The sequence below is a fragment of the Oryx dammah genome, unplaced genomic scaffold (assembly GCF_014754425.2).
Source record: "Oryx dammah isolate SB20612 unplaced genomic scaffold, SCBI_Odam_1.1 HiC_scaffold_3, whole genome shotgun sequence".
Taxonomy (NCBI): domain Eukaryota; kingdom Metazoa; phylum Chordata; class Mammalia; order Artiodactyla; family Bovidae; genus Oryx; species Oryx dammah.
Genome location: NW_024070187.1, coordinates 87,618,802 through 87,642,948, shown reverse-complemented (window position 1 = coordinate 87,642,948; position 24,147 = coordinate 87,618,802). Strand labels below are relative to the sequence as shown.

The window sequence follows — 24,147 nt, the reverse complement described above, 5'->3', positions numbered from 1 at the left end:
TCATTGTTACCTCTTTCTTAACATTACCTCTTTCTGACACACTGTGGGAGTGTTCCCTCTTCCTCAGTAGAGAAAAATGTGCAGAACTATGTGGTGGGGTAAAAGTTAGCATCAGGACCCTGGGAAGAGACTATGTGTGGGGTGCTAGGAGCAAAGAGTAAAAGATGGATTAAAGAAACCCTAAGGCAATATTGAAATGAAATTTTTGAAAGCCTTAAAATAGAAAACCCAGAAATAAACCCTTGCACCTATTGTCAATTAATCTATGACAAAGGAGGCAAGACTACACAATGTTGGAGACAGTCTCTTCAACAAATGGTCCTGGGGAAAAGGGACAGTGTAAAATGTAAAAAAAAAAGAAAAAAGTTAGATCATTCTTTAACTCCATATACAAAAATAAGCTCAAAATGGATTTAAGAGCTAAATGTGAGATTGCATACTATAAAACTCCTAGAGGAAAACATAGGCAGAACACTCTCGGACATAAATCACAGCAATATCTTTTTCAATCTCCCAGAATATTGGAAATAAAAACAAAAATAAACAATGAGACCTACTTAAACTCAAAAGTTTTTTCACAGCAAAGGAAATAGTAAACGAAACAAAACTATAGCCCACTGATTGGGAGAAAATGTTTGCAAATGACGCAAATGATACAAGATCAGCCTCCCCAAATTGCAAACACCTCATGATGCTTAACAGCGTCAAAACAAACAGCCCACTCAAAAAATGGGAAGAGGATCTAAACAGACATTCCTCCAAAGAAGACACGCAGACAAGCAATAGGCACATAAAAGACGTTCAACATCGTTAATTATTAAACAAATGGAAATCAAAACTACAATGAGATATCACCTCACACCAGCCAGAATGGCCATCATTAAAGCTGAAATATTTTGAAGTTAAACTATAGAAATGGCTCAGGTTGTAATTTAAGTGTCTGATCGCTTGAGCCAGAAATTGAATAAATAAAATAATATATTTTGATCCAAAACAACTATAAGAAAATGGAAATTGGAAATCCAAACATATATAAAATTGAATTCCTTATAAATTGAAAGCTTAAATATATATATATATATATAAATTTTTGAAAGTTCTGAGTGTGTGTGTATTCATTCTGGTTGTTTAGGAGAAAACTACAAGATAAAAATGCTGGACAAAATGTAAAAGATACAAACCAAAGATTATGAAGACTGTCAGATGAAAAATTAATACCTACAGTGTCAAAAAGTTCTTGCAAAGTGATAATGAAAAGGCAACCCGTCCAATAAAAATACAAAGAAGTATGATAAAGCAGTTCAGAGAATAACAAAATAACCTGTAAATATTTTTAGGAAAGTCTAAAGCTTAAGGGAATGCAAGTATTAAAGGAAATGCAAAGGTCAAGGACATGTATATTCAACCCACAATGCCGTGTTATCTTTTATCTGATTCTACCTACTGGTTGCCACGGATAAGAGTAAAAGAGTATGTTCATGCAATTCTGGTGAAGATCTGACTCCTACTTTCTTGAAACTCGTTTTAGCAATATTTATTAAAAATCTACAGTATACATATTCCTTAGCCCAGCAAATCCACTGGTGAGAATCTGTTTCACAAAAATCAAAGCACTATTACCTACAGATTTATATGCAAGGTTATTTATAATGATAGAAAGCTAAAGGCAAAGTTACCCATCATAGAAGAATGATTTAATACATCATTAATATGCAGCTATTATGAAATGAGTTAGATCTGTACCAGTTGAATGGAGGGAACTTTACAATACATATTTATTAAAAATGCAACATGCCTATAAATGTATAGAGTATGACTTCATTTTTTAAAAAGAATTATAAATCCCTATTCAAATATGTGGTTTATATGAGTATATGATTAGGGAGAAAGGTATGGAAAAATAAATACCAAGCCATTAACATTGATTGCTTGGCTAGGGGATTGGGGAGATACAGAAAAGACAATGGGAAGAAGAGAAAGCATAAAAGAAAAAAAGCAAAAAATAAACTTTGATTTTAAAAAATGTGTGCAATAAAAATAGCAAGTGTGATATGACCACTTTTATGTGTTGTCTGTGTGTGTAGCTAAAGAGACGTATGGAGAAGTGTCCTCTCAAAGTAAAATGCTGCTTATCTCAGAGTTCTGGGATTCCAGGGAAGTTTTACTTTCTGCCTTGTGCTTTTCCTCATAATTACAACAGTGTATAAGGGTTTTTAACTTTACTGATGAATAATTAGGATAATTGACAAATATAATTGAATATATTTAAAGTGTACAACCACTGTGGACCTATTGCTGTGATCAAGATAATCAACACATCTATGAGCTCACATAGTTAACTTTTTTTTTCCTTGGGCTAAGAATGCTTACTACTTTCAGCAACTTTCAAGTGTACATTAGACCCTCAGAATTTGTTCTTCTAATAACTGAAAATGTGTACCCTTTGACCTACATAACCTCCTTTCCCCTCTCACAACATGCATATTATTTTAAAATCCGAAAAAAAGAAACCTATTTTTACTATAAAACTATAGTTCTTTACATTTTACCTATGAAAATCACATTTCTTATACATGAAATTTCTTATACATGAAATCCAGAACTGAAGGTAATCATAACTAAGACCTTTTTAGGGACTAAGAATAGGGAAAAGAATGGAGCATAGAGCACCTGTTTGGGTAGTAATGTGGAAAATAGATTAGTGTACTTTTAAAACCTTTTATCTGCTAAGCCCATGATCTATAACAGTGTTTCTCAAATTGAGGCACACTTCAGGATGACCTGGAGAGTTCATTTAAAATACAAATTCTCAAGCCCCTCCAGATCTGAGGACAGTCAATACATATTTCTAATAATTATCCCAGGTGACCATGAAGTAAGAAACATTGTTTTATATTACCAAGCATAAAACAAATTGAGGATGCAAACCCAAGTTAACATAAGATGTAAAGTTCCAAAGAGGGTTCTGCCGTATGACCCAGCAATCCCACTGCTGGGCATACACACCAAGGAAACCAGAATTGAAAGAGACACGTGTACCCCAATGTTCATCACAGCACTGTTTACAGTAGCCAGGACATGGAAGCAACCTAGATGTCCATGAGCAGATGAATGGATACATATACATGATGGAATATTACTCAGCTATTAAAAAGAATGCATTTGAATCAGTTCTAATGAGGTGGATGAAACTGGAGCCTATTATACAGTGTGAAGTAAGTCAGAAAGAAAAACACTAATACAGTATATTAGCACATATATATGGAATTTTAAAAGATGGTAATGACAACCTTATATGCAAGACAGCAAAAGAGACACAGATATAAAGAACAGACTTTTGGACTCTGTGGGAGAAGGAGAGGGTGGGATGATTTGAGAGAATAGCATTGAAACATGTATATTACCGTATGTGAAACAGATGACCAATCCAAGTTTGATGCATGAAACAGGGCACTCAAAGCCGGTGCACTGGGACAGCCCAGAGGGATGGGATGGGGAGGGAGGAGGGAGGGGGGTTCGGGATGGGGGACACATGTACACCCGTGGCCGATTCATGTCCATGTATGGCAAAACTCACCACAATATTGCCTTCAACTAAAATAAATTAATTAGGTTTTATAAAAGAGGATTCTGGTGGGTTAATGAGAGGAGCTGAATTATCAAGGTTCACCATTGCTTCAGAAAACATAGAGGAATTAAAGCAGCAAACACTGACTCTGTGGACACGTTAATGAATCATATCACTAGCTGTGGGGAAGCTGGGCTTCTAAGTTCTGGACCCTGCCTTGCATTTTTTTTCCTGGAGAAGTCCAGTCCAAGGGCTGAGAACAGTTCTGACCCTTGGAACTGTTAAAAGCCCAAAGAAACACATGATACCACAGAGGGGACTAACTGGTCTACCTTTTCCCTATGAGTCTACTTCAGCAGAGCAGACAGTTCTTTAACCGTGTAAGTCAGACTGTGTCACACCTCTTCTCAGATCCTCCCATGGTCTCCCTTCTCATAGAAAAGTCAGAATCTTTGTGCTGGCCCCATTACCTCTTCTCTTCATCATTCAATAGCCCTCTCCTCATCTCCATACCAGCCACCTTGTTCCCTAGGCGCTCCTCCACATCTTTAGGCATGCACTGACTTCACGGGTGCTCTGTTTACTTACTTATTCTTTTGACACACACTTCCCCTAAATAGCTTCACAACTCCTCTCTCATCTCCTTCAGGTCTTTGCTCAAATATTACATCTTCGGTGAGGCCTTCCTCAGCCGTTCTATCAATAATTTAAGACTTTTCACTTGCTTACACATATGTACACACGTGCACACTTTCTACCCGCTTCCTTGAGTAACCTTCCCCCTGAATACTTATCACTACATACGATAGCTTTTATTGCTGTGTCTTCCTTATCACCATCCTCTCCATGAGTGTAAGGCCCATGAGAGAAGTGATTTTACTCTGCTTTCTTCTATAGTGTGCCCAGCACAGAGAACAAGGCCTGGTACTTAGTAAGAACTCAAAAATTATTTGAGGAAGGAAGGAGGAAAGAAATGATTGTAAGGGCACTGTGTCCTGTTCATGCTTCATTTTGATAAAGATGAAATCACATATGTGAAACTACTTAGGCAAAAAATTAGAAATATTTTGTGGTAGAAGTGTTTATAACTTTTGGAAATTTGAAGTTCTGGGAATATACCAAATTGGAAGTTATTTTCTTTCTCATGTCATTATTATGGCTGAATGGATGAAGCCAATAGATGAATGAAATAATAAAAAATACTCCTAATGTAAATAACAATTCAGAATATATTTTTAAAGAAAATCCAAAGATTGGATGTGGGGTGAGAGGGAAATGAAGAATTGAAGATAATTACAAAGTTTGGGATCTGAGCTACTGGAAGGATAGTATTACATTAATGGAACTAGGAAAGATCAATAAATATTTATTGAATGAATGTTTTTAGGTTTTGCAAAGGCATAAATGGGATGGCAGATTTATCTGAACATCCAAACCAAAGGCAAGGTTAGAATTCTGAGATGGAAAGTCAAATCCCAAAGGATAGCAAGAGAAACTCTATTTTTAGTTCACTTAAAAGTTTTAATTTCAACTTGCTTTTTTGAGTGAGTAAACCAACTCCTCTTCTTTATCGGTTTTACAAAGTAGAAGAAGCAAAATGAATGAACAAATTATGTTCCTTTTTTTTTTCTCTATGATGGCCTCCTGACTGTAGCTGATTCTTATTTTCATTTGCAGAGCAGAAACGGCTAAAGAAGACAGACATTCCGCTGCTGCATAGACTCCTACAGGGACCATCCAAAACAAATGCTCGCATTTTCCTCATGGATAAAGATGCAGAAGAAATTAGCAGTGATGTATGGATGCCATTGCCCTGAATCTGTCTTTGAGCTGTCCTGACCCAGTACCTCTCACACCAATGCTCTACCTTTTTGTTTTTTCTTTCAGGTGGCTCAGTATATTAACTTTCATTTTTCTCTCCTGGAATCCATCCTTCAAAGATTAAATGAAGAAGAAAAAAGAGAGATCCAAAGAACAGTAGCAAAGTAAGTCAAGAGCTTACACACTGGGTGTTTGGTTCTTTAGTAGGTTCAATGCACGAAATGTGTCCAGTGGTTAATACTCTTTTTCTCCTTATTTTCAGATTCTGTACAGAAAAGGCAATCATATTGAAATATCTTCGAAGTAAACGGGTAATAAAAACAGAGACAACAGTTTAGCAGTACAAGTCACTATTGCTAAGACACTTCAACAAAACTAGAAGGTTTTAGTACTCTTTCAGTGTATAAATTCTGTACTTGCATTTTAAAAAAACGTATGTGAACTTGAATCTATAGGAAACTGAATGTAAGGCTTGTCTCTCTCTGAAGTGAAGAGATTAGGTAGGATTCACAGTTGGACTAAAAGAAACTTGAATTTAGTTTCAGTAACTAAAATAAGCTTGGATACTATGTATTCCAAATAGCTTTTAAAGTAAAACACTCAGTGAACTTGAATTTAAACAGTATCTTAAGATACCATGTAGCTTAAGCTTATTTAACTTCAACTGTCAAGAGAACTATCATCAACTAGCTCTCAGAAATGATTCAGAAGTAATAGCTTCCAGCTCTTGAAATAAAATATCAGCCCATTATTATCCCACCAAGAAATCTGATGGTGATGGTATTTCACAGTTTCTTAAACTCTAGCCTTTCCATAAAACCTAGGAGTGTCTTTCAGTCCTTTGAGCTATCTATAGCATCAGAGCTACCTGTCCTTTGGGACAGAAAACATTATGGACTCTGTTAAGAAATCCAAATCATAATTCTCTCAACCCAAGCCCCTCTTTTTTTTCCCCCTCTGTTCTACTGATGAATTTCAAAAGTGTTCTTAAGATTTTTCTTAAGTCAATTGAACTAGTTTTCTTTATTTTTCCAAAGAAACACATCACAGAGATTTAATGTAGTTCATCAGCTAGGCTAAGACTTGATCCATGATAACCATTTGTTGCTGAATGAATACAGAAGATGATGCGAAGTGGTGGGATCTGAAGTTGGGCAGGAAATCTCGAGCTCTGTTCTTTTTCTCCAAAATAACTCATTCTACAAGACAGTGCTCAGGGTCCTTCAAGTCCCCTTCACCAGTGTGAAAAAGCGCTGTGAATGCCGCAAGTATCACCTGCGATTTTACTTATAAACTCTGTATTAAAATGGAGATTCATACAGCTTTTTTCCATTCTACTACTAGTTTTATTTGCATTCCTCATAAGCATGGGACTCAGTGGACTCACCAACTCAATGGACATGAATTTGAGTAAACTCCAGGAGCTGGTGATGGACAGGGAGGCCTGGCGTGCTGCAGTCCATGGGGGTCGCAAGAAGTCAGACGCAACTGAGTGACTGAACTGAACTGAATAAGTATTGGATTACATTGATTGTATTACACATACTATAGGATACGGTTGAGTGTTGTAAACCCAGTTGGAAGATCAGTTATCAAAATATGAACCGTGTTTAAGACAAAGTATTACTTCCCAGTGTCACCAAATCCCAAACTGGATGAAAGTAAAAGTGTGCTATGAACGTTTCAGTCCTAGGAAATCTCCTTTATTGAATAAGACAGTGGCTTGCATCTTTATCCTTTTATCTATGAGTTAATAAGAAAGTCTCAACTCACTAAAATAAAGCAAATGTAGTGGTTAAAACTCAGTATACTCAAAACTACTTATTTAAAGTGGTCTCAAGTATCTGCCATAAACATAACAAAAGATTCGTCTTTAATATCTTGAAAGTCTACAAAATGGAAAAAATAATAATAATAAGTAAGAAACATGGTTTGAAAAGTAAAATTGCAGAAGAGAAAATGCAAATAGCTACTAAGTGTGTGGGAAAAGTTGTATCTTAATAGTGGTCAGTGGTATTAGTCTGTGTCTAATGAGGAGACAGAAATCACACAGTCATTTAAATGGGGGTTATAGTTTAATATAAAGAACTATTTAGCTGTGATAATAGGAGAGTAACTATAAAAATGGAAAGGGAACTCTAAAAGGTACCCTAGTCTGAGGAAGAATACCCAACTAAGGAAAAGCTTGGAGTAAGGAGTTGAAATGCACTGAAGAACGTGTGGCTGCAGCCCATTGCATAGAGGAAACGTCCTCTGCTTCCAGGACACAGCAGGGCCATAGCCATAGGATAGATAAGCAGGAACGACCCTCTGGAGTGTGGATCTAGTGGGCAAGTGAGCACAGGAGCTTCTCTGTGGGCGCAAGGCCAGATCACACAGTGTCGGTGTCTGGAGGGCTGCAGGAAAGAAAGTCTGGAGAACAGGTAAGCTGAGGCTGAGGGATAGGCACCCAGATGAAGCCTGGGGCGCTGCTGCCAGTGCTGCTGGGACTGTGAGCTGCGGGAACCATCTCTGCAGGAACCTAGTACAACTCTATGTAGGCCGTGGGCTGTGGCATCTTTGAGGCTGCCTGGGACAGAGATGGGGCAAGTGGCTTACTAGATGGTCAGCCCCACAGAGCACTCTCTGGGAGCGAGCACCAAGGTGAGAAGATGTGGAGAATAATGATCTGAGTGGGTCGCACAGAGTCGGACACGACTGAAGCGACCTAGCAGCAGCAGCAGCAGCAGAGCACAGGACTGTAAGGGGCTCCAGGCTGTGCCACCACAAACCAAATCAAGAGCTACAAAAGGGGTTGCAGGAGCAAATGCTAAAGAAAGCTGCACTCCACAGGCAACTAGCGCTGAAGAGACCATTCTGGGAGGAGCCCCGGAGAAAGAAAGTCGGCTTCCCGGGAACCTGGCATGCCAGCCCCTGCGAATCAGGAAAGACCTGCTTCCTCCTACAGTGCTTCTCCAGCGCCCTCTACTGGCTAAGCATGATATCATGTAGGCTGCAAAGAAAGCGTATTTCAATGCTCTCTCCTGCGGCAGGTGGGGCCCCACTAAAGCCTAGCCTGAAAATAAATAAATAATGGTTTCCACGTCCAGTTTCACAGAGCGAACAACAAAAAGTGAATTTGTAACAGAGGGGCAATAAAATAACTGGTATGTCAACAAAATGCAAAGTAAGAAAGTGAAATGGTCTATTAAAAAGATGAAAAAATGATAATATTAAATACTCAACAAATTACAGTGAAATGTACCGTACTCAGTACTTAGACTACTGGCCTTCCCTCGTGGCTTAGTGGCAAAAATTCTGCCTGATAGTGCAGGAGACCTGGTTTTGATCCTTGGGTTGGAAAGATCCTCTGGAGAAGGAAATGGCAACCCACTCCAGTATTCTTGCTTGGGAAATTCCATGCACAGAGGAACCTGGTGGGCTACAGTCCATGGGATCATAAAAAGAGATGGACATGACTTAGCGACTAAACAACAAAAGAGCTACAAATGAATATAACTTTCCTCGAGAGCAAATTTAGCAGTAAATTCACCCTATAATTTTACTTGTAGGATCTTATACGAAAATAATCAGATGTACAAAGACACTATGTAAAGATGAATATTATTTATTGTGATAAAAGGAAGTAAATAGCCTAATGTTAAAAAATAGAAAAAATATTAAAGAAGGAAAAACAGTCACCCATAGAATGTAATGCAGTTGTTAGAATTATTTTCTAATAAATTTTAATTATAAGAGTAAATTCTCCTTATGTTAAGAATACAGATACAAATATCCAAAAGTGTACTGTCTATAATATAGATGTTTTTATATGAATATTTACTATTACTGTATATATATATGTATGTATGTAGTATATATACCACAAACCAAAAGCATGTTAAATGTGGTTATATCTGGTTTGTAGAATAAGGTACGGGTGATTCATATTTTTCATATTTGTTTATCTTATTAAATCTATAATGAACATGTATTACTTTTTAAACCAGGAAATAGAAAATGTATGATTAAAAAGTTGCCAACAAAAACGTAGCAAGTACCTGCAATCACAGACTAGATGCAAAAAAAGGCAAATAAACTCTTCAAGTGAGACATTAACATCACTGCAGTGGTAGTTTTGAATATGTCTCTGAAGGCTTTGATACTCCACCTTTCAAGAGACAGAGTGTAATCCTCCTCACCTTGGCATTGGGCTGGACTTAGTGACTCACTTTTAAGGAACAGAGGAGAACAGAAGTGCCAGGCTGTTGCTTGGGAAGACTAGGTCATAAAAGTCACCACGGTGTCCTCCTTGCTTCTTCTCTTGGATTGCTTGCTTTGGGGGTGCCAACTGCCACATCCAGAGTAACCCTGGGGAAATCGAGGCGTCCCCTCCACAGTCCACAGCCATGTGAGTGGGCCATCAACTCACCCCAGTCAAGCTTTCAGATGACTGCAGCCCTGTCTAAGAGCTTGCCTGCAACCTCAGGAGAGACCTGAGCCAAAACAAAAAGAAAAAAACCAGCTACACCACTCCTGGATCCCTGATTCTCAGAAAATGTGTGAGATACAAAATGTTTGTGGTAATATCCTGCTATATTTTAGAATAAGTTGTTACATAACAATAGATAACTGATATAATTTCTGAGACAAAAATCTGTTCATTTCAGAGACATCGTTCTGTCATACAACAATATAAGCTTTTGTAACAGAACTATTCACCTTTGTTTTAAATGGTCCAAATATTTCACTACTAGTTACATATTAGTTCAAAGTCAGTTCTAGATAATGTTAAACTTCTTACTGGTAGAAGTCCTGTCACATTCATCTTTGTATAGTTTGCTGTATTTCATATTGTGCCCTTTGTATAGGATGTGCTCAATCAATCAAAGAACTGAATAATGAATGAATAAAAGAATGAGTGAATAAATTGTCTAAAATAGTTTTATAAAACCCCCTGTAAGGATGCTTCCTTTTTCACAAATCTGATCTAGTAGCTAAAAATATATAGAAACTTTTCAAGTGGTTATTCTCTAATATGATGGTATATTTTATTATCTCTTGGCAGTATGAAATATACAGTTAGGCAGTGTTACTATGGAATTTTGTTTAGGGTTGTTCCACATGGCTTCAAGCACTGAAGGAGAAAGAACTACATTTGCAAGGCAGTTGATGAGGTGGAAAAGATGGCAGATGTATCTATTATGCTGAGATATCTACATATGAAAGGAAAGAAAGGAATAGGATGCAGTTCAAGAGGGCAAAACCCTTCAACAGCATCCATTTATCTTCTAAATAACAGCTAACCTATTAGACTGAGACATTTGAAACTGTCCATATTTGGCCTACAAAGGCAACAATTTCATATTGTTCAAACTAACCTCACTTAGCATTTGTCAAGCACTATTTTAAGTGCCTTCCATAGTTCAACTCATTTAACATTCATTACACTTCCAAGAAGATATTAACCTTTAAGTCCAACTGTAAAGATGAGGAAAGTAAGTTATGGAGAGGTTAGGAGGTTTGCTAAACTCTTTAGTAGAAGACCAAGGCTCTAGAATCCTTGGTTCTACAGCTCCTATTAACCACAAGAGTATATCAGTTCAGTTCAGTCACTCAGTCGTGTCCGACTGTGACCCCATAAACCGCAACATGCCAGGCCTCTCTGTCCATCACCAACTCCCAGAGTCCACCCAAACCCACATCCATTGAGTAGGTGATGCCGTCCAACCATCTCATCCTCTGTCGTCCCCTTCTCCTCCTGCCCTCAATCTTTCCAAGCATCAGGGTTTTTTCAAATGAGTCAGCTCTTCGCATCAGGTGGCCAAAGTATTGGAGTTTCAGCTTCAGAATCAGTCCTTCCAATGAACACCCAGGACTGATCTCCTTCAGAATGGACTGGTTGGATCTCCTTGCAGTCCAAGGGACTCTCAAGAGTCTTCTCTAATACCACAGTTCAAAATTCTTTGGCACTCAGCTTTCTTTATAGTCCAACTCTCACATCCATACATGACCACTGGAAAAATCATAGCCTTGACTAGATGGACCTTTGTTGACAAAGTAATGTCTCTGCTTTTCAATATGCTATCTAGGTTGGTCATAACTTTCCTTCCAAGGAGTAAGCGTATTTAATTTCATGGCTGCAATCACCATCTGCAGTGATTTTGGAGCCCCCAAAATAAAGTCTGACACTGTTTCCATCGTTTCCCCATCTATTTCCCATGAAGTGATGGGACCAGATGCCATCATCTTCGTTTTCTAACTGTTGAGCTTTAAGCCAACTTTTTCACTCTCCTCTTTCACTTTCATCAAGAGGCTCTTTAGTTCTTCTTCACTTTCTGCCATTAGGGTGGTGTCATCTGCATATCTGAGGTTATTGATATTTCTCCCGGCAATCTTGATTCCAGCTTGTGCTTCTTCCAGCCCAGCATATCTCATGATGTACTCTGCATAGAAGTTAAATAAGCAGGGTGACAATATACAGCCTTGATGTACTCCTTTTCCTATTTGGAACCAGTCTGTTGTTCCATGTCCACTTCTAACTGTTGCTTCCTGACCCGCATACAGGTTTCTCAAGAGGCAGGTCAGGTGGTCTGGTATTCCCATCTCTTTCAGAATTTTCCACAGTTTATTGTGATCCACACACTCAAAGGCTTTGGCATAGTCAATGAAGCAGAAATAGATGTTTTTCTGGAACTCTTGCTTTTTCAATGATCCAGGAGATGTTGGCAATTTATCTCTTGTTCCTCTGCGTTTTTTTTAAACCAACTTGAACATCTGGAAGGTCACAGTTCACGTATTGCTGAAGCCTGGGGCTTCACCTTAAACTATACACCTTCAAATGGCAGTCTGTCTGTCTTCGTTTGTAGTAAAGAAATAATAGTACCTACTTCATTGTACAGTTGTAGAAGTTACAGGAATAATACATCTAAAGGCTGACGCTTTGCATGTAAGAAGTGTGTGATAAATACTAGCTATTGTTATAACTAGGCTTCCCTGGTGCCTCAGACAGTAAAGAATCTACCTGCAATGTGGGAGACCCGGGTTCAATCCCTGGGTCAGGAAGAACCCTTGGAGAAGGGAATGGGTACCCCAGTATTCTGTCTGGAGAATTCCATGGATGGAGGAGCCTGGCAGGCTACAGTCTATGGGGTCGCAAAGAGTTGGACATGACTGCTCTGCTAATACTTTTCACTGTTGTAACTAAGCTACAGTGTGTTCCCATGCAGCATTGTAACCTAGGCTTTCACTGAGTCTTACTACTTTACTCTTGTCTTAAAACCCACCACGTACATTTTCTAGTCATTGGCCAGGCTCCCTTCTTCCATGGACTTTCCTTGTCTCTGGGGTAATGTGTGATCTCAAACCCCTGGGTTTTACCTTATCAGTTAGTTCTGCTCTTATGACACTGGAAATGTGAAATCTGCCCATTATTACAATTCCTCATGTGATTATATCTTGTTTAAATTCATTAGTGATCTGGTCGTATCATATTCATATCATTCCCTGCAATACCTAGCACAGTTTATTGAACATAATAGATACTTCAATCTATTTTTTGGATTTAATTTGCCAATATATATATGAACACATTGAAATTACTGGAGTGAGGAAAAATTGAAATAAAGTATAGAGCACTGAAAAGAGCATTAAATATTTTCTCTAATCAAAACTGTTCATTTAGTAAGCACTAAAATATCACTGCTTTTTTTTTTTTTTTTTTTTTACTTCATTATACACACAAAAAAAATCTGGAAAACTAAGTCCAAAGAATAAGTTCTTTATGTCTTTCTCCCAGGAGTTCTGGGGAAAAAAACTGCTGATACCTATCATCATTGAAAGTTCAAGTTAATATGAATATATTGGGATTCCTTGGTGACAATGTCAGCATCACATATCTAGGGTAAAGATGAATGAGAATGCTGTTACGAAAGTAACTTTCTTACAAAACCATTTCATTCAGCTCATCAATAATTATTTTCAGTAGTGGTATGGGTAGAAACCCTAAGTGGCACTTTGGATCTTTTTCATTCTAGAAACCCAGCAGCCAGGTCCCACATGATGTGACATGTGGCAGCCCATTATATCCACCTGAGACCTTTGAAAGCCACACACCTCCCCACCCCACTGCCCTGCCCTTGAGTTCATATTTCCATTGCTGCTTCTGAGACGTAGAAAGTTTATGAGGAGAAAAAAGGTTGCAGAAGAGTTGCAATAAGTAGATTTCTCTACTGAGTAAGAAACTAGAGATTTAGCCTAGATTGGTTAGTGTTCCTGAGTAGCATTGTGAGAAGATGAAAACGGACACTATTGATTTTTATTCCGAGTATTTTTATTCTGAGTATTAAACATGCATTTATTCATGAAAAACAAAATGCAGTTCTCAACAAAGATCCTACGGTGACATTTTCTGGACTCATTTGGCCTCCCAAAAGAAGCTGGCACTTTTCAATCAGTTTGGACCCCTAAAAAAAAAAAAATAAATAAAGCAAATAAGCACATCTGTGAGAAAGAGAACACAGCTAAACAGCTCTGATCCCCAAATAGCAAATCTTTAAGACTTCCCTGTTGCATGCCTGAGATATATCCTAATATGCCCACGACTCAAGGTCTTAGAATAGAATTGCTCATAGGTCTAGTCCCTTAGTTTAAGGATTTAATTCACTGCAATGACACCTACGTTCAAGACCTCAGATTTGGCATAAATAAAAATTCGCTTCCTTCTCACTAAAGTATGGCACTCTTGCTGCAGAGTAAAAATGAACAATCAACATCAGCTTCACATTGCATTTTAAAACAGCTCTAGGGTAATCCTATATTACATATGTACCCAGTCACTGAGTTGTGTCCAACTCTTGGAAACCCCATAGACTGCACCCCACCAGGCTCCTCTGTCCATGGAATTCTCCAGGCAAGAATACTGGAGTGGGTTGCCATTTTCTTCTCCAGGGGATCTTCCTGACCCAAGGATGGAACTAGAATCACCTGTGGCTCCTGCTTTGCCAGGAATATTCTTTACCACTGGGCCACCTGGGAAGCCCATATGTGTGTGTGTGTGTGTGTCTGTGTGTACATACACATGTATCTTTTAAAAATATTTATGTATTTATTTGGCTTGCCAGGTCTTAGTTGGAGCACACAGATCTTTAATCTTCATTGCACCATGCGGATTCTCAGTTGCAGCATGTGGGATCTAGTTCCCTGACCAGGGATCAAATCCAGGCCCCCTGCTTTGGGAGCGCAGAGTCTTAGTCACTGACCACCAGGGAAGTTCTCCTATTTATTCTTTTTCAGATTCTTTTCCATTATAAGTTATTACAATACACTGAATATATTTCTCAATGCCATACAGTAGGTCCTTGTTTATTTTATACACAGTAGTATGTATATATTAATCTGGAACTCCTAGTTTATCTCCTTCCACCCCCTGCTATCCCCTCTGGCAATCATTGTTTGTTTTCTATGTCTGTGAGTCTATTTCTCTTTAGGAAATGCATTCAATTATATCATTTTTTAGATTCCACATAGAAGTGATATAGAATGCTATCTGTCTTTCTCCATCTGACTTACTTCACCTTGTATGGTGATTTCTGGGCCCATCCATGTTGCTGCAAATGGCATTACTTCACTCTTTTCATGACTTAGTAATATTCCATATTGTGTGTGTGTGTGTGTGTGTGTGTGTGTGTATCACATCTCCTTTATCCATTCATCTGTTAGTGGGTATACTTATGTTGCTTCCATTCCTGGCTATTGTAAATAGTGCTGCTATGAACTGTGGTACATGTATCTTTGAAAACTTAGAGTTTTCATCTTTTCTGGAAATATGCCCAGGAGTGTGTAAGGTCAGACCGCTCTGCCATTAAAGCCTGTCAGAGATTTTTTTTGGTGTACCTGGTCGTCTTTACCTAACAGAGTGGGATTGTGGGGTCATGGTAGGTCTCCTGTTAGTATTTTTAAAGAAAACTCCATACTATTTTCTTAGTGGCTGCACCAATTTACATTTCTACCAATAGTGAGGGAGGTTCCTTTGTTTTCTCTCCAGCATTTCTTATTTGTAGACTTTTTAATGAGGGCCTTTCTGAATGGTGTGAGATGATACCTCACTGTAGCTTTTTTACATTTCTCTGATAATTAGCAATATTGAGCATCTTTTCCAGCTAGCCATTTGTATGTCTTCTTTGGAGAAATATCTATTTATGTCTTCTGCTCATTTTTTGATTGGGTTATTTGATCTTTTGATATGAAGCTGTATGAACTGTTTGTATATTTTGAAAATTAATCCCTTGTCAGTAGCATTGTTTGCAAATATTTTCTCCCAAGTCCATATGTTGTCCATACAGGAGGCTACTAACCTATCATCCATCTGAACTTTGGAATAAATATTGCTTGTCTATTTCTCCACATCCTGTGACATACTTTTCAAGACTCTACATTCTAGAATATAGCAATTTGCCAACATCCTTTCATCTCTCTTGAAGTCCCAATTCAATAATAGTAGCAATATACCGGAAAGAATAAAGCCTATTGAAAAACCCACCATCAATGTAAGAGCTATTGATGAACTTCTGAAAAATAAAGTCATTGATATGATGTTAATCAACATCTCAAAATGCAGAGATAGGAGCTCAGAATAGCAACACGTAGAGATATTCCAGCAGTAAAAGATCAGAAAGTCATTGATTTCTGAGCTACTTCTGTTCTTACCTGCTGCTCAGTCCATTTTTTAAAGCTTCCTTAAGATTTCTGAAATCACTACTATCTTTTCAATACACTATTTTTTACTTAAGTTATCCAGAATTTGACCATATTATTTACAACTAAAGTATTCAAGCTAACATACCAGCTAAAAAACAAAACTGTATAAATATATGGATAAAATAATTTAAACATATAAGGACACCAAAAGTTTTTCTCCTGGGTGCCCATTCTGAAGAAATACATAAATACATTACATACTTAAGAATTTAGCCCAGAAAAACTTAACAGAATTCAAGAAAAACATAAAATGGAATTTTAGAAATAGTCCGTTTTACCCAAAGTTATACTAGGAAGAGGAGCTTCCCTGATAGCTCAGTTGGTAAAGAATCTGCCTGCAATGAAGAAGACCTCAGTTGGATTCCTGGGTTGGGAAGATCCCCTGGAGAAGGGAAAGGCTACCCACTCCAGTATTCTGGCCTGGAGAATTCTATGGGCTAGTTCATGGGATTGCAAAGAGTCAGACAACTGAGTGACTTTCACTTCACTTCACTTCACTTCACTTCACACTAGGAAGAAACTTTCCATGGAGAGTCAATTCTAGAAATAACTAGGTCCAAACTGAAAGAGAAAGTCAGAGGACTTTTCAAATATAGTTTTAAGATGATAGAATATTCTATTACAAAAACTGTATGATTAAGACCTGATACAACTTAGCGGTGTGATGAAAGCAGATGTTTTGTTTGTCAATATGGAAAAAGAAAGGTAATTAGAACCTCTCAAGAAAGAAGGATGTATTAGGAAATCATAGTCCAAATATGTAAAACTAAACAAATGTGACATATTTTCTGCATTTGACAATAAGAAAAAAGACTTCATTTAATATTGGTATTTTTAAGCAATACCGGATAAGTTGTTGAACTAATCCATTCATCGTATGGCTGTAAATAACATTAAAGTTAAACGCACTACTGAATATACTATTTATTGGTTTCCAGTTGTTAGCATCAACTGTTGACAAACTGTACACTCCTTGCACTTTGGAGAAGGGCATGGCAACCCACTCCAGTATTCTTGCTTGGAGAATTTCCATGGATAGAGGAGCCAGGTGGGCTACAGGCCATGGAGTTGCAAAGAGTCAGACACAACTGAAGCAACTGAGCACACATACACCTTACATTAACAAAGCAGGATAAACAAACCTAGGGTGTGTGGAAATAATGGCATAGCTTTAAAAAGGAAAGCTGGCAAAGAAATTGAAGGAAATTTAGATGTTAATTATGTTGTGGAAAATCACTAGATGCTGGCTGAAGTGTAAGAACCAAGGAAGAATATAATCAATAAAAGAAAAACACTTTACCTAAAAATATGTTAAAAGTCTACGAGTGGTATTGTTGAAGTCAGTGTAAACACACTATATTCTTTAAGTGATAGCAATATTTTAAGAAGTTACTAAAGTAATAACACTAATCACTGGGAGTACAAATAGGGAAGATTTAAATTGCTTATCTTTTGGGAATGGGAAATGTACCCTGCTTTTCTGTCTGAACTCTTGCTTTACTCATGTTCATGCATTACTTATAAAAGAAACTAAATACAGTATCTCAGAATGACTTTATCCATATGATCGAGATATCACATTGCTTACTCTGATCCTTGCTTTTTCTCCAGAAATGCATCCCAGGATTGCAGTAGCTTTAATAGTAGACCCATCAAACTGTAAATAGAGGCTACTTAAAACAGCAAGTCTTTTCACATGAACTTGTGTTGAGTCACAACTAAAAGCAGAGCACTGCTTTTTTTATTATTAAATTGCATATATTATTTTTCAAACTATCATTTCAACCTGCCCAAATTTCTGCTAATTCTTGTTAATGTTTTTCTATGTTACATTCTGTTGGCTGACAGATAATTATTTCAGGCTATAATTATCATTTCCCTCTGACCTGAGTATTTTTCTTCTTAAAACTGCTGATGTCTGCAATTCACATTATTACCTCATGAAACATGAGATTACTTTTCTCTGGAAGATTCAATTCACCTTGTATGGCTGAGTTTCTTATTTTATTCCTTCTTTTTGTTTCATTCTTATTCTTATTGACATGCCAACATTAACTTTGGCTCACTTTTTTCTCCCTAGAATTTTCCTGCATTCTGGTTTACTTCTCAGAATGTCTTCCATCTTGTCTAAAAATGTTTCATCCTCCCACCAGTCATAGGTAGAAAGGCAATCTTCAAGCCTGCCCACTTTATCTTTTAGCAGGCAGAACAGGTTCACATAATTGACTATTCAAACAAAGAAAATGCCTGTAGGTCCCCGCAGCAGTTAGTCTAACTGGAAAATCTACAGACTGCTAATTGGGTAAGCCTCATCACCTCTAAGGCTTCACAAGTGGCACAGTGCTGAAGAATCCACCTGCTCACGGAGGAGACACAGGAGATTCGCATTCCATCCCTGGGTTGGGAAGATCCACTGGAGAGGGGCACAGCAACCCACTCCAATATTCTTCCCTGGAAAATTCTATGGACGGAGAAGCCTGGTGGGCTACAGTCCACGGGGTCACAAAGAGTCGGACACAACCGAGCACACACAGACTTTACCTGGGGGACTTTGGAGACTCCCAAAGCCACTAGGAATTATTCCTTTGCACTACAGTCAAACCTAGGCCTATTCCACAAACAGAGACACACACAGAGTCACACAAATTCTTGCTGATAAGATTCCAAGATATTATATTCCTGTATTCTATATTTTCGATTATATAGTCCTGTATTTTTGGCTAAGCCTATTCATATAACTCTTATTTTTGAATATTCCAGTCTTACCTTTTTTATTTAATGTCCCCAAATTCTTTCACTTCTTTTCATAAGTAGGTTACTTTTCAATTGCTTCATTATTTTTGTTACTGTCCTTGCTTCCAACTTCTCACTAGGAGTTAGACATATGAAAATATTGGGAGGGGACGGGGGACTAGCTTATGATTATCTACTTTCACCCTAAAGTGGTTCCTCAAGTGTTCTCCAAACCATAGCATCAGCAGTTCCTGGGAACTTGCCAGACCCCACCCCAGATCTATTGATCTATTGATCAGAAGTCCTGTGAGTAAAAAACACTGATTTTCTTTTAATGAAAGAGAAGTTGCCCTCCAAGCAACTCTGATGCACACAAATATTCCAGAATCACTGCCTTAGAATAACCATAAGGAGATAAACTTCATGAAACTTTATAGATGATGCATAATTATAGATAATAACCATTTTTTATCTGAAGAAGTTAATCTAGCAAATGATAGTTAATATGATATATTCTTCAGATAGCTCCTATTTGCTTCCTTAATATGTGGAGAAATCCTAAAGCAGAGAGAGAAGGGAGGAAATTTGGGCTTTTCAACCATTAAGTTGAAGGTTGCTGTTCGACAAAAAGTGTCGGAAAAAGCACACAGAAATCTTCCTATCATGTTATTGGTGAAATAGTTCCAGCAAGAACTATTCCTGTTCAAGAGCAATAAGATGTCAAGAAAGTTCTCTAGGGAATTCTTAAGTACAGGCCTTTCTGAAAAAATGTTTATGAGCTGACTCATTGGAAGACACTGAAGCTGGAAAAGACTGAAGGCATAAAGAGAAGAGAGTGACAGAGGATGAAATGGTTAGGTAGCATCACTGACTCAATGGACATGAATTTGAGCAAATTCCGGGAGATAGTGAAGGACAACAGAAGCCTGGCGTGCTGCAGGCCGTGGGGTTGCAAAGAGTCAGACACGACTCAGCGACTGAACAACAAGAACAAGTGTTAATTATATTTATCATGTTGCAAATCATATCCCTGCCATTTGTTTCCCTCATAACTGATTGCTAGTTTGTACTTTTTGACCACCTTCTTCCCCACACAAAGATGTTACAATATTATTAACTATAATATATATATAATATATAAGGTATATAATAAAACTACAATAGTTGTTATTATTATTACTGTTGTTACTCAGGTAGCAATGTGTTTGCTAAATACAAAAAGTAAAAGGGCTTTAAAATGAAAAAATGAACATTTGTGACTGTTTTCATTTTGTGTATCAGCTAGTCTGGCAGTCAGCAAAGTTCTTATTGTGAACAGCCAGATATTTGGAACTCTGTAGTTCATTCAGTCTCTGTCACAACTACTCAATTTTACAACTATTCAATTCTGCTGTTTTAAGAAGCCTCAGACAACATGTAAATAAATGGGCAGGGCTGTGTGCCCACCCAAGCTTATTTACATAAACAGGGAGTGAAGCTAAGTTAGCCAGAGGGCGGTAGTTTGACTACCTTTTTGTCAAGGCTATGAAAGTGAAAGTGAAAGGCTCTAAGTGGTGTTCAACTCTTTGCCACCCCATGGACTATACAGTTCATGAAATTCTCCAGGCCAGAATACTGGAGTGGGTAGCCTTTCCCTTCTCCAGGGGATCTTCCCAACCCAGGAATCAAACCCAGGTCTTCCACATTGGATGTGGATTTTTTACCAGCTGAGCCACAGGTTATAGCTATTATTCAGTCACTAAGTGGTGTCTGACTCTTTGCGATGCCATGGCCTGCAGCACACCAGGCTTCCCTGCCCTTCACTATCTCCCGGAGTTTGCTCGAATTCATGTCCATTGAATCAGTAATGCTATCTAACCATCTCATCCTCTGCCTCCCTCTTCTCCTTTTGCCTTCAGTCTTTCCCAGCATCAAGGTCTTTTCCAGTGAGTCAGCTCTTTGCATAACGTGGCCAAAGTAAAGGAGCTTCAGCTTCAACATCAGTCCTTCCAATGAATATTCAGGATTGATTTCCTTTAGGATTGACTGGTTTGATCTCATGGCAGACCAAGGGACTCTCAAGAGTCTTCTCCCACCACAATTCAAAAGCACCAATTCTTTGGCTTAGACTATAGATATGTGACTTTTAACATAAGCACATGTACAGTTTAGTTGAAAAAGTAGAAAAGAGCCAGCCAGATTCTTTACCAACTGAGCTATGAGGGAAGACCAGAAAAGAGCCACTGAAGGTAATTAAGGCATTTGTGAAAATTGTTACCTGTGAAAATATTTCTCTAGGCCATTGCTCAACCCCAGCCTTAACTAGCCCCAACCTGTTTTGACTGTAAAGGCTCCTTTATTATATATATTTTTTAACCATATACTTGGATTCTTCTACTCAGACACTATAACCTACTATAACCAAATTTCTGTTTCTCACGTCATATCTGTAGGAGAATGGCCATTCCAGGTCCGCTCCATGAATTTACATGAATTTTCTGTGCCTCAGAGTGATAGTAGGATCTCCATGATATTCTTAGAAATTTAAGTCACACAACTTTACCATCTTATGAAAAGTCATTTGCTTGTTAACTGTATATAATTAGATTGATAACACAAAACAATCACCTGGTAGTCAGTTTAGTGGATATGCACAGAGACACTTTTTTCTGATCGTAGTTTCTCTATTATTCAACCCCCTATTCTAATGACCTGCCACTGAGAAAATACAATCCTTTTCACCTGGTTTCCTAGTTAAGCCCCAAACTACCTTTAGTGACTCTTTCTGATTGTGCCCCCAGAAATTTCTAAAACAAAGCTACAGCTTGCCCAGACAGGCCTTTAAACTGTTATTTGTTTAAAATTTCTCTGTATTTCCACGAACACCTTTTCTCTACAACGGCCAGAGTCTTGCTCATCCTTCTTCCCCCCACCCCCAATCCGAAACATCTCAGTTCATCTGAGATCAATGACTTTCTGTTTATCTCTTTTCGTGTCTAACACACCTAGTTTCTGCAAATGAACATAAATATTAGTGTATCTTCAACCAAAATACTTAGTTACACCAGTCCACTGAGACTGTGATTTTCTCCCAATCCATTCATGACTAGAACAGAGAATTTTTTTAAAAGTTAATAACCCCTAAGAATGCTAAGAGAATAAACAAGGAAACAGGGATACCTCTTCTTGGAAACACGTTTCACTTTTCTCTGCTTGGCAGCACATCTCCACCAGGTGAGCAAAATTCACAATAATTGATTGGAACTGCATCTCTGCTGCATTTGGTTTCTGCTTCACAAGGTTGCTGAGGAGTCTGAATAAGAAATGAGTGGCAAAAAAAAAAACAAGCACTCGCTGAGTTCTAGAAGGCCAGCTTGCAAACCTGCCTTACTTATTGAAAGCTGCACACCACCCACACCTTTGCATAGCTCTCACTCTCAAGTTTAAAGGATCTGAAATGACCTGATGTTCTCACAGTTTTCACAATGTCTATCTCCATCTTCATGTTTATTCGACATTTTTATTCAAGCACATCTCATCAATATACCTATTATAGTAAATTTAATTATCTTTATGTAATTATTACTAGGACAAATACTTTTTTCTATTTTTATTACATTGGGTAGAAAATAGGTTATGCAATACATTAGCTTTTCCTATAGTATTTTCTTGTGAACAACATTTATCCTAAAAAACTAACTTCCCAATAAATATTTCAAATATAACACACCTGGACGTTGAGGGCCCTTTATATGTTATTAATGATAAAGCCAATACACTAATTTGAAACTTTAGTAGTTTGACAGTCAACTCAGATGTCTCTTATAGAATAGTTTCCCAACAACCATATAAATGTCAGTGATTCAATCAATTTGAATATCCAAAATTATAACCTAGTGTCTATTTAATAAAAGATGTTGCCTTTTTTTTTTCTGATCAAGAAAGATTTAACTACAAAGAAAACAAGGTGTGAAGAGTAAGGAAAATGTACCTTAATCTATATATTATTGCTTACCCCCAAAAAAACCTTTGCTTGGTCTTCATTTTCAAATTCAAATTGAAAACACCTTATTTGGTGAACAGGTATAATAAAAAAAATATCTCAAAGCTTCAAGTAGCTATTTCTATGACATTCTAAACCAGGGATCCAACAAATATTAATAATTTAGGCTTTTTCTACCAAGAGGCAAAATTAAGGATATTATATAAGTCTTCTATCACAAGACAGAGAACTCCAGCCCCACCCCACCTCTAGGCTGGGCTGCCCTGGGTGGCTGGCAGACACAGTTTGTGCCAGTTCCCGTCAGCTAGAGATGATGGTGAAGAAGGACCAGCCAGCAGAAGAGCAGGTGTGCACCACATCAGTCTCACTGTCCAGCCCAGTGACAAGCCCTTCTCCTCTCCCTGAGGTCTCAGTGCAGGCAGCTGGCCCAAAGCAAGGTGACTCTGAGTCGCCTGACCCCTGGCCTGAGATGCCACCAAGCCTTTGCTGCCTGGCAGTCGTCCACAGTAAAGTCTCCAACGTGTGTGTGACACCACCGCAGGCACTGGGCAAAGCAAGCTGCGGCCCAGGCAGGGAAGCAGGAGTGCAGCTGGGAACAGTGGACAAGCCAAGGTGGCCCTCTGCAGCTCCCAGGCTTGGCTTATCCAAGTGGTGCCCACAGGACCCACAAAAACCGCCCTGGCCAGATGGCCGTAGAACGCTGATCCCCTCTAAACAATCGGACAGATACTTAGCTTAACTGGATGGCCCTCTGAACATGCCTCTGATCTTCCCATTTCAGCTCCACCCTCTCCCACCTCCACCCTAGCCCCGCCTTGATAATGGACGAAGGTGGACCATCGGAAAGGCTGAAAAGAATAAGGAAACACAAGCCAAGTTTCTTTTAAGAAACTATTGTTAATACAATATGAGGTGGGTTTGAGAAGCAGGCAATCACTCTATCCTCTGAGCACCAGCAAAACACAGTCAAAGGACTAGGAGATTCTAATTAACTTCATGTTAACCCCTAATTCTAAGTCCTGGGAATCTAGAAAAAAAAATCAGAGAGGGGACAAAGACATATGTACAAAAATATTCATTGCCACAATTTATGACACTTAGGAATTAAAAACAATTTTCATGCCCAGCAACAGGGAATAAGTTCATTATTGTACCCACATGTTCTTGTTGTTGTTTAGTCACTAAGTCATATCCGATTCTTTTGCAACCCCATGGACTGTAAGCCCACCAGGCTCCTCTGTGCATGGGATTTCCCAGCCAAGTATACTGGAGGGGGTTGCTATTTGTTTCTCCAGGGGATCTTCCC

General features: G+C 38.3%; 2 protein-coding genes across 3 annotated transcripts in view; one reads left to right on the top strand and one right to left on the bottom strand.

Annotated features, from left to right (window-relative positions):
- Positions 1–8,057, top strand: part of RASSF6 (Ras association domain family member 6) — a 66,543-nt gene extending 58,486 nt beyond the window's left edge. The window contains exons 9-12 of one of the 2 annotated variants that reach the window (XM_040237055.1): positions 5,246–5,364; positions 5,456–5,553; positions 5,652–5,700; positions 6,734–8,057. In XM_040237055.1, the coding sequence (XP_040092989.1) occupies positions 5,246–5,364; positions 5,456–5,553; positions 5,652–5,700; positions 6,734–6,754 (287 nt within the window). In that variant the 3' untranslated portion in view covers positions 6,755–8,057. Of the gene's footprint in view, positions 1–5,245; positions 5,365–5,455; positions 5,554–5,651; positions 6,443–6,733 lie in introns of those variants that run through there. The other variant, XM_040237054.1, reaches the window with a different exon arrangement.
- Positions 8,058–13,728: 5,671 nt separating this feature from the next.
- LOC120861610 (alpha-fetoprotein-like) overlaps positions 13,729–24,147 on the bottom strand; it is a 46,029-nt gene continuing 35,610 nt past the window's right edge. The window contains 2 exon segments of the mRNA XM_040237326.1: positions 13,729–13,833; positions 22,019–22,151. Coding sequence (XP_040093260.1) covers positions 13,729–13,833; positions 22,019–22,151 — 238 coding nt within the window.